Source organism: Tamandua tetradactyla, chromosome 2 (genome assembly GCF_023851605.1).
Source record: "Tamandua tetradactyla isolate mTamTet1 chromosome 2, mTamTet1.pri, whole genome shotgun sequence".
Lineage (NCBI taxonomy): Eukaryota > Metazoa > Chordata > Mammalia > Pilosa > Myrmecophagidae > Tamandua > Tamandua tetradactyla.
The window spans coordinates 181267403-181278593 of NC_135328.1; the positions used below are offsets into that span (position 1 = coordinate 181267403).

Here is an 11191-nt window from a genome sequence, read left to right on the forward strand (position 1 = left end):
TGCTGGCTTGTCCATTTCTGCAAAGAAGACTGTTGGAATTTTTATTTGAGTTACATAGAATCTGTGTATGAGTAGAATTGGCATCTTGACAATATTTTGTCTTCCATTCCATGAACACAGAATGCTCTTTGATTATTTAGGTCTTTTTATATTTCTTTCAGCAGTGTTTTATTATTTTCTGCATATAAATCCTTTGCATCCTTGTTTAAACTTATTTCGGGACATTTAATTCTTTTACTTGTGATTATAAATGGAATTTTATTATTGATTTCCTCTTCAGATTCCTTATTACCAGCATATAGAAATATTGCTGATTTTTGTGTGATGATCTTTCACCCTGCCACTTCACTGAATTATTTATTAGTTCTAATAGCTTTTCTGTAGATATTTTTAAGGTGTTCCATACAGGCATACCTCAGATATTTTTAAGGTATTCTGTACAGGTTCAGGTCCAGAACACTGCAATAAAGTAAATTTCACAATAAAATAAGATACATGAATATTTTGGTTTCCCAGTGCATAGAAAAGTTATATTTATACTGTACCATAGTCTATTAGAGGTGCAATAGCTTCATGTCTAAAAAATAATACACATATCTTAATTTTAAGTTTTTTTGCTAAAAAATGCTAATGATTATCTGAACCTTCAGAAGCCATAATCACTTTGCTGATAGATAACTTCTGACTGATCAGGGTGGTAGTCACTGAAGGATGGTGGTTATGACAATTTCTTAAAATAAGACAATAATGAAGTTTGCTGCACTGTATGATTTTTCCTTTTATGAAATATTTCTCTGTAGTATGCGATGCTGTTTCATAGCATTTTATCCACAGTAGTTTCTTTCAAAACTGAAGTCATTCCTCTCAAAAGCTGCCACAGCTTTATTGACGAAGTTTATGTAATATCCTAAATCCTCTGTTGTCATTTCAACAATGTTTACAGCATTTTCCCAGGAAGAGATTCCATTTCAAACAATTGCTTTCTTTGTTAATCCATAAGAAACAACTCATCCATTCAAGTTTCAACATGAGGTTGCAGAAATTCAGTCACAGGCTCAGGTTTCACTTCTAATTGCAATTCTCTTTCTATTTCTACCATATCCACAATTATTTTCTCTACTGAAGTCTTGAACCCCTCAAAATCATCCATGGGGGTAATAATCAATTTCTTCCAAACTCCTGTTAACATCTATTTTGACCTCTTCCCATGAAGCACACATGTTCTTGCCGAAATCTAGAATGGTGAATCCTTTCTAGGTGGTTTTCAGTTTACTTTGCCCAGATCCATCAGAAGAATTCCTGTCAATACAGATATAGCTTCCAAAATATATTTCTTAAATAATAAGACTTGAAAGTGGAAATGACTCCTTGATCTATGGGCTGCAGAATGGATCTTGTGTTAGCAACCATGAAAACAATATTAATCTTAGACATTTCCATCAGAGCTCTTAAGTGACCAGGTGTATTGTCGATGAGCAGTAATATTTTTAATTTGTAAAAAACACATCCCTGAAATTCAATAAACTCAACAAATCAAAATATGCCTTTCTATAGGATCATGTCATCTACAAATTAAGAAAATTTCACTTCTAATCCTGCAATTTTAATGCTTTATATTTCTTTTTTCTTACCTAACTTCTCTGGCTAGAACTACAATGTTGAATAACAGTGGTGACAGTGGACATTCTTATCTTGTTTCTGATCTTAATGGGAATGATTTCAAACTTTTATCATTGTGTAAAAGTTTGAAAAAAAAAGGTAACTTTGGGCTTTTCATATGTGCCCCTCATCTTGTTGAAGGAGTTCCCTTCAATTCCTAGTTTTCTAAATGTTTTTATCAAGAAGAGGTGTTGGATTTTGTCAAATGCCTTTTCTGTATCAAGTAGATGATATGTTTTTCCTTTTTTGGATTAATGTGGTATATAATATTGATTGATTTCTTATGTTAAACTACCTTGTATACCTGGGATAAATTTCACTTGAATATGGTGTGCAATTATTTTAAAATGCTGTTGGATTCAATTTGCCAATATTTTGTTGAGGATTTTTGTGTTTATAACACTGAGATCTGTAATTTTCTTTTCTTGTGGTATCTTTATCTGAGGATATGATAAAGATGGTATGAGAATGATGTTGGCTTCATCAAATGGATATGGGAGTGTCCCCTCCTTTTCATTTTTTGAGTTTCTGTAGGATTAGTGTTAATTAACTTTAGTATATTTGGTAAAATTCTCCATCTGCTTCTCAGCTTTTCATTGTTAGGAGGTTTTTGATTACTGGTTTCATCTCTTTACTTGTTATTGATCTGTTGAAATATTGTATTCATGAATCCATGTGTGTAGTCTGTGTGTTTCTAGGAATTTGTCTATTTCATCTAGGTTATCTAATTTTTGATGCACCATCATCTATAGCATCCTCTTAGAACCTTTTTTATTTCTGAGAAGTCAGTAGTAATGCTTACTCTTTCCATTCTGATTTTAGTTATTTGCCACCTCCCTTTTTTTCTTTGTCAGTCTAGCTAAAGGTTTCTTGATTTTATTAATCTTTTCAGAAATCAACTTTCGGTTTTGTTAAATCTCTCTTTTGCTATTTTATTCGTTTCACTTATCTCTGATCTAATTTTAATTTCCCTTTTCTACTTGCCTTTGGGATTAGTTTATTCTTCTTTCCCTAGATCTTCCAGTTGTGAGATTAGGTCTATGATTTGACATGTTTCTTCTTTTTTAATGTATGTATTCATGGTTATACATCCCTCTCTTAGCACTGCCTTTGCTGTTTCTTATAAGCTTTTGGTATGTTGTGTTTTCATTTTCATTGCCTCAAGATATTTCCTAATTTCCCTTGTCGAATACTTCTTTCACTCATTGGTTTTTAAGAATGTGTTGTTTAAATTTCACATATTTGTAAATTTTTCAATTCTCCCTCTTTTTCTGATTTCTAGCTTCCTTCCATTGTCATCAGAGTAGATACATTGTATGATTTCAGTATTTTTAATTTATTGAGACTTGTACTATGACCTAACGTATGGTCTATCATGAAGAAACGTCCATGTGCACTAAAGAGGAGTGTGCATTCTGCTGCTGTTTGGTGAAGTGTTCTATATATGTCTGTTAAGTGTGGTGATTTAGAGTGCAATTCAAATCTTCTATTTCCTTATTCATCTTTTTTCTAGATGTTCTATCCATTACTGAAATTTGTGTATTCAAGACTTCTACTATTAATGCAGAACAATTTATTTCTCCTTTCAAATCTGTCAATGTTTCCGTCAAGTATTTGGTGCTCTTGCTTAGCAAATACATATTTGTTTCATGCATTTGATGCTGTAGCTTATTTATAATTGAATTGATTCTTTTATCAGTATATAGTGAACTTCTTTGTTGTCATAACAATTCTTGAATTAAATTCTATTTTATATGATGTTACTATAGCTACCCCTGCTCTTGTTTATTGATTATTTGCAAGGTACATTTTCCATCCTTTAACTTTCAATGCATTAGGTCTTTGAATTTAAATGTGAGTCTCTTGTAAACAGTATACATTAGGTCATGATTTTTTATCCATCTGCCAGTCTTTTATCTAGTGTCTGCCTTTAACTGTAGAGTATAATCCATTTACATTTATTGTTTTATAGATAAGAAGCACTTTTTTCTGCCATTTTTCTATTTGGTCTTATACTTTCTTTGTTTCTTAATTCTTCCATTTATGCCTACTTTCATATCTATTGTTTTTCTCATATCATGTCATTTTGAGTCACTTCTCATTTCTTTCTGTATATATTTTTCATATATTTTCTTTGTGACTACCATGGGTCTTAAATTTAACATCTTAAATCTATAACAATCACATTTTATTTTATACCATCAATAGCATACACACTGTCCCTATCCATCTGCCCTTTCATCTTTCTGTCATACTTACTGCAAATGATATTCTTATCCACTGCATTCTAAAATCTTAGAATTACCATTATTTTTATGCATTTGCATTTTAGAATCTGTAATTAGTTAAGAGTGGAAATACATTCCAAAATACAATATAATATTATTGACATTTATATTTATCTATGCAGTATCTTTAATGGAGGTCTCTATTTCTTTATGCCATTTTGATCCACCATCTAGTGTCCTTTCCTTTCAATCTGAGGCACTTCTTTTAACATTGTTTATAGGGAATTCTAGTGGTGAGGAACTCTCTCAGCTTTTGTTTATCTGGAAATGTCTTGATCTCTTCCTAATCTTGAAATAAAGTCTCTCAAGATATAAAAATTTTTGTTGGCAATTGTTTCTTTCCAGCACTTTAAATACCTCATCCCACTGCCTTCTTGCCTCCTTGGTTTCTGAGGAGATACCAGCACTTAATCTTATTGGAATTTATTTGTATGCAATATGTTTCTTTTTTCTGGCAGCTTTCAGAACTCTGCCCTTGTACTTGACATTTTATAATTTTGCTACTATGTGTCTGGTTGTGGTTGTCTTCAAGTTTATAGTGTTTGCATTTCACTGGACTTCTTGAATGTACATATTCATGACTTTCATTAAATTTAGAAAATTTCCTGCCATTATTTCTTTGAATATTCTCTCAGTCCCCTTCTCTCTTTCTTCTGTTTCTGGGACACCAATAATTTATATATTGTTATGCCTGATGGTCTTCCACAGTTCTCTTAAGGTCTGTTAAGTTTTTCTCTTTCTTTTTTCTTCCTGCTCCTCAGCCTGAATCCTTTCAATTATCTTCATTTCACTGATTTCTCTTGTCCAGCCCCATCTCCTGTAGAAACACACTATGGAATTTTCATTTCAACTGCATTGATCTACAGCTACAGTAGTTCTGTTTGATTATTTTTTAAAATTTCTATCTCTGTATTGAGATTCTCCTATAATTCACTCACTATTTTCCTCATATACTTTGGTTCTTACTTTGTATTTTCCTTTATCTGCTTGAACATACTGAGGATCATTTTCAGAAAGTATTTGTTTAGTGTGTTGAAAATTTGGTCTTCTTTACTGACAACCTCTGAACTTCATTCTTGTCCTTGGGATCGGCCAACATTTCCTGTTTTCTTTTGTTTGACTTGTACTCTTTTGTTGCACACTGCATATTTTAATATTTTAAGGTGTTTACTCTGAGATTTAGTCCATGATCTGTATGTTCCTCAAATTTGTATCCCTCAGGTAGTGATATGATGGATATTTCCTTGAGTGTCAGGAGCTAACAAGACAAACAAACTTATGTGAAAATCACCCTCCAATAGTCTTTGAAAATTGACTAGGCACTGGCTGGTTGATATCTGTCAGAGCTTAGCTCTCCTATCAAAAAGATTAACCTGAGATGAATGTAAAATACAGAGTCTTCTAGCTTGCTTATGGCCTTAGGAATTTCTCTGTGTACAAGAGTTTGAATACCCATCTACTACCTATAAAATCGACTTTCTCCCTTGCCTGCTTGCTGTACTGTATGAATTAAAGAGTGCAAAGCCCACCACTAGTACAAGGGGCCATGATTAGGGATGTTTTTGACCTCATAACCATCAAGGATGAGGCACATCTCAGGCACAACTTCTTTAAATTCACCACCATTAAACTTGTTAAAGCCCCATTTCTTTTTTTTTTTATTAACGGAAAGAAAAAAAAATTAACACAACATTTAGAAATCATACCATTCTACATATGCACTCAGTAATTCTTAACATCATCACATAGATGCATGATCATCGTTTCTTAGTACATTTGCATCGGTTTAGAGGAACTAGTAACACAACAGAAAAAGATATAAAATGTTAATATAGAGAAAAGAAATAAAAGTAGTAATAATAGTAAAAAAAAACACAAAAAACCCTATAGCTCAGATGCAGCTTCATTCAGTGTTTTAACATGATTACTTTACAATTAGGTATTATTGTGCTGTCCATTTTTGAGTTTTTGTATCTAGTCCTGTTGCACAGTCTGTATCCCTTCAGCTTCAATTACCCATTATCTTATCCTGTTTCTAACTACTTCTGGACTCTGTTACCAATGACATATTTCAAGTTTATTCTCAAATGTCCATTCACATCAGTGGGACCATACAGTATTTGTCCTTTAGTTTTTGGCTGGACACACTCAGCATAATATTCTCTAGGTCCATCCATGTTATTACATGCTTCATAAGTTTATCTTGTCTTAAAAAAGCCCCATTTCTTGTAGGTATGGATCTTACCTTGTTTTGAAGCTTGGTACAGATGGACACGATGACTTCGCTGATGTGGACCCTGGCTATGGTTCGCTGGGGCTTTCCAAAGTCACCTCATATACCTGTCTGGGGTCTAGATCAGGGACAGCCTGAGGTTAAACATGAACAGCAACAGAAAAGTGATGTTTCCTAGGTCCCTTAGGGCAATCCATAAAGGCAATAGGCTGCATACTCTACCAAGTATGGTATGTATGGTACTGTCTGGAAATATTGCACATGGGGCCCTTAAGGGGGGAAAGGAAGATTAGTTTAATTGGCTGCAGATCTCTTACCATTTTTTAAGCTGAGTTTTCTTGATTTGACACTTGCCCAGTTACTTCACTCCTGTCACTGGTTTCCAGAGTTTTCAGAAAGATGGATTATTTAGTTTACTAAAGCTACCAGAATGCTATACACCAGATATGGGTTGGCTTAAAAGGGGGATTTATTTAATTATAAGTTTACAGTGATAAAGCCTTAAAAATGCCCAAACTAATGCATCCAGGGAAAAATACCTTGATTCTGAAAAAGGGGCTGGATGGCATCTGGATTTCCTCTGTCATATGGAAAGGTACATGGCCAGCATCTACTGGTCTTTGTTCCCAGTTCAGTTGCTTCCAATTTCTGATTCCAGTGACTTCCTCTCTAAGGGACTGTGGGTCTTCACTTGGCTCCATCAGGGAAAACTCTAGATTCTGACTTGCTTCGCATTTAATGGGAAAGAACATGTTAATGTCTGCTGGGCTGTGCAACTCTAAATATCTGTGCCTTGGCATCTGCTCTCTCTGTTAGCACTCCAAGAATCCTCCTATTGTCTGCACCTAGGTTAGTTCTGAAGCAATTCTAAAATGTTGCCCCTTTAAAAGGACCCCAGCAAACAAATCAAGAACCACCTTGAATGGGCAGAGCCACATCTCCATCTAAGCAAGAGGCTGCACCCACAATTGGGTGCACTTTATCTCCATGGAAGTAATCTAATCAAATGGTCACACCTACAATTGAGTGGGTCAATTTCCATTAGAACAGTCTAATCAAAGGTTTCCACCCTAAAAATAGGTGTTTCCCCACAGGATTGGATTAGGAAAAGAACATGGCTTTTCTGGATCTAGCACAATGGATATGCCAGTTTTTGCTTTTTGCTCAAACAGCACCTGAAAGGTATTCTGCCACCATCTTGGTTGTCTGAAAGCCTACTGACCATTTTCCCAATTTTTTCTTTATATTTGTAATCACTGTGGAGAAAGCTGCAAATGTGAAAAGGGAGGCAAAGATTCTATGGGAAAGATTTATCTTCTCTTTCCCAAAAATTTCACATGGATTTCCTTTCTATTATAAATTTTATGAAATTTTTATAATTCATGGATTTTCAAAGATACAGCATCAAAGAGAAAGAAGGCAAAGAGAATAAACTAGGCATGGTGTTTGTTTTACATTTACATTGTCCTTTGCAGTGACTATTAGTTTTCATACTTGAAAGAATGAAGAGGAACTCCAGGCAGCTCCAGAATATTCTGTTTGTTGTAAAACTTTTGCATTTGCTTAGCCTCCTTACTTTGATTTGTTTATGGTGTATGTATGTGTGTATCTATGATCCTCAAAATAAAATTTATTCTCTCCTGTACAATTCCTCCCACAGGCCCTTGGAATTTTATCAGGCCTAGTGAATTAGATAAACCAGCAAGTATTTATAGAACTTTGTTATGATAATTTGGATAAAACCCTCCCTGAGGGTGGGAATGGATATCTTAGTGTGATTGGCTAAGCTCTGAGTTGGCTTTAGCCTCCACATCTGTGGCTCTCAGATGATGCCTTTTCATTGACTCTTCAAAAGAATCAGGGATATATTTTCCTCTTTCTTCAGGCAGATGGCCATGCAAAGTCAAGAATGGAGAAATCACAGCTCTGTAACTGAATTTATTCTCCTGGGCTTCTCCAGAAATACTAACTGGATCCTTTTCTCCCTCTTCCTTTTCCTTTACTTATTTATAGTCCTGGGAAATGGGCTCATTGTTACTCTTATCAGAGCAGACACACGCCTTCACACTCCCATGTACTTCTTTCTCAGCATCCTCTCTCTACTGGATCTCAGCTATGCCACTACCACAGTGCCCCAGATGTTGGTTCATCTAGTAAGCAAGAATAAGACCATCTCCTATGTTGGGTGTGTGGTCCAGATGTATAATTTCCTGACTTTGGGCATCACTGAGACCTGGATGTTTGCAGTAATGGTCTATGACAGATATGTTGCCATATGTTATCCACTCCACTATGGGGTCCAGATGAGTCAAACTCTTTGTATACTCCTGACAGTCAGCTCTGCCCTTTGTGGTCTCACCTGTGCCCTTATCTACACTGTCTTTGCAATGACTCTGCCCTACTGTGGTCCCAATGAAATCAACCACTTCTTCTGTGAACTCCCTGCTGTCTTAAAGTTGGCCTGTGCAGACACATCCTTCAATGACCATGTGGGGTTTATCTTGGGTTTCATATTGCTCCCAGTTCCATTATCCTTCATCTTGGCCTCATATGTTCGCATCTTCATGGCTATTCTGAGGATTCACTCCAACCAGGGCCGTATTAAAGCCTTCTCCACCTGCACGTCACACATCACTGTGGTCACCATGTTCTTTGTTCCATGCATGATCATGTATATGGGGCTTGGCTCTGAGGCCTCCCCAGAAGATAACAAAAAGTTGGCCCTGTTATACAATGTCATCTCTGCCTTTCTCAACCCCATAATCTACAGCCTTAGGAACAAGGATGTGAAAAGAGCTTTCCTCAAGTTAATCAGAGTGAGTGAAGATACTCAGTAGGTCATGGACTGGGACTGTCTTCAGTGCCTCTGGTCTCCTGTTTACACAATTGACACTTTCAATGAAGTCATTGGGCTGAATGAGAAAACCAGGATTTGGGAAATATGTAGAAAGAACCACTTTCACATTAATTTGCCAATGAAAACAATAAGAAAGTACTCAGAAAAATAGTTTTCAAGGCATGAATCCAGAACTGACCTAATGTGGTAAAGTTACCCAATTTCTCTGGGATTTAAAATATGTTCGTGATGTTCATTGTACCTAAATAACAATGAGTACTTTGTTGAGGTCTTTCTTTATGGTAGTCACTACTTTATATGTATTTATTTTAATCTTCATAACAACATAACAATATCTAGGAGGTAGACATTATTATCTCCTTGTTACAGAGGAAGACACTGTGACACAAAAAGAAAAGATTAAATAAATCATCAGATGCCACAGACTAGAAAGTAATACAGTTTGGGTTTGAACCTAAGTAGTATAGTTCCAGAGCCTTCTCTGATCCATTATACTATGCCACATTTCAAAAACAAAAGCAATTTTTGAGGCTCAGCTAAGCTAATGAATGTGATACTGTTTCAGCTTGCTAATGCTACTGAAAAACAATATATTAGAAATGGAATGGCTCATATAAAGGGAATTTATTACAAGTTTACAGTTCTAAGGCCATAGAAATGTCCAAACTAAGGCATCTAGAGAAAGATACCTTAACTCTAAAGAAAGGCCAATGTCTGTCACATGGGAAGGCATATGGCTGGCATCTGCTGGTCCCTTGCTCATGGGCTCTGTTGCTTTCAGCCTTTGTTTCCTGTGGGAGTTCCTCATTTAGCTTCTCCAGGGCTGGAATTCATTTCTTGGCTTCCTTTAGCTCTCTCAATTCTGGCTTCTTAGCATCTCATCAGAAGGCACATGGCAACATCTACTGGGCTCTGCCCATATCTCAGTATCTGCTCTCTCTATTGTCACTCCAGACGTCTTCAAACATCCATGTCTCTGTGAGTTCTGAAGCAACTGTTCTCTAAGCATCTGCATCTGAGGTCTTTCCAAAATGTTTCCCCCTCAAAGGACTCCGCCAGCAAACCAATTCAGATCCACCCTGAATGGGTGGAGTCACCTCTCCATCTAATCACAAGGCCATACCCACAGTTCGGTGGGCCACATCTCAATAGAAGTAATTCAACCAAAAGGTCACAACCACAATCTAGTCAAAGTCTCCCACCCTAAACAATAGGTCTGGCCCCACAGACTAGATCAGGAACAAAACATGGCTTTTCTGGTATCCATAACAGTCTGAAACCAGCACAGATACTATTGAGGAAAGTTGAAAACATTTTGATTAGTGTTCTAAATCTCAACTACATGGTTAGATTCTCAAAATCTCTAGCTCTATTGACTCCTTTAAATGTTCCTTACTAGTATCACTTAATTTAAGAAAATAGCATTGTGCAGTGGAATATTAACATCTCAATAAATATTTGGGGGTGATTTTTCCAAACACCACATCCATCTTTGGTCTACAGTTTCCTGACCTCTTCTTTCATATCTTTTTCTTCACTTTCATAGGTCCTCCTACTTCCAATGCACTCATTCCAACTATGGCTTACAAACTTCTATTTGGTAGGACAGGGCCTTAATATCCACAATTGACCTCCCTTAAATTTCCTCTGCCGTTAGAGAAACCATGGGAATAATGGCAAAAGCCCTGGACCTTAGTCTCAGTTTGTTGATACCTTGGAAAAAGTACCCACTCTCTCTGAACTCAGTTCTCCCATCTGTAAAATAAAAGTAATCACCATATCTGACTCTGCATAAACCATAAAATTGCTTTTAAGCTCAAACAAGAACAGGCCTTAAAACTTAAGTAATTATATAGGTTATCATTAGAGAGTCATTGTCTATAAATACCTTGAGAAATTATCATTAAATTATTAGCAATAGCTTTGTTTGTCAACTTGTCAACTTAAACATTAAGTTCAGGCTTATTAAGGGTCAGAGGTTATAGGTCAGACACTAATGTGGCAATTGAGTAAATGCTCAGGGAGTCATATTTTCTATACACATACACACACCAAAATTAATGAGATACAGTTAATGAAGATAGATTGCTCCAATAATCCAGTTCCACTAGTAGGCTTATAGAAGTCCCATTAAATGATCTAAGTTATTCTATT

At 35.8% G+C, this 11191-nt stretch overlaps 1 protein-coding gene and 1 pseudogene across 1 annotated transcript; one reads left to right on the forward strand and one right to left on the reverse strand.

Annotated features, from left to right (window-relative positions):
- Positions 1-6345: 6345 nt before the first annotated feature.
- Positions 6346-6488, reverse strand: LOC143675353 (small nucleolar RNA SNORA70; annotated as a pseudogene).
- A 1587-nt stretch (positions 6489-8075) lies between these two features.
- Positions 8076-9017, forward strand: LOC143663299 (olfactory receptor 2A5-like). The gene has a single exon (XM_077137021.1). The coding sequence runs from the start codon at positions 8076-8078 to the stop codon at positions 9015-9017; it is 942 nt and encodes a 313-aa protein (XP_076993136.1).
- Positions 9018-11191: the final 2174 nt, after the last annotated feature.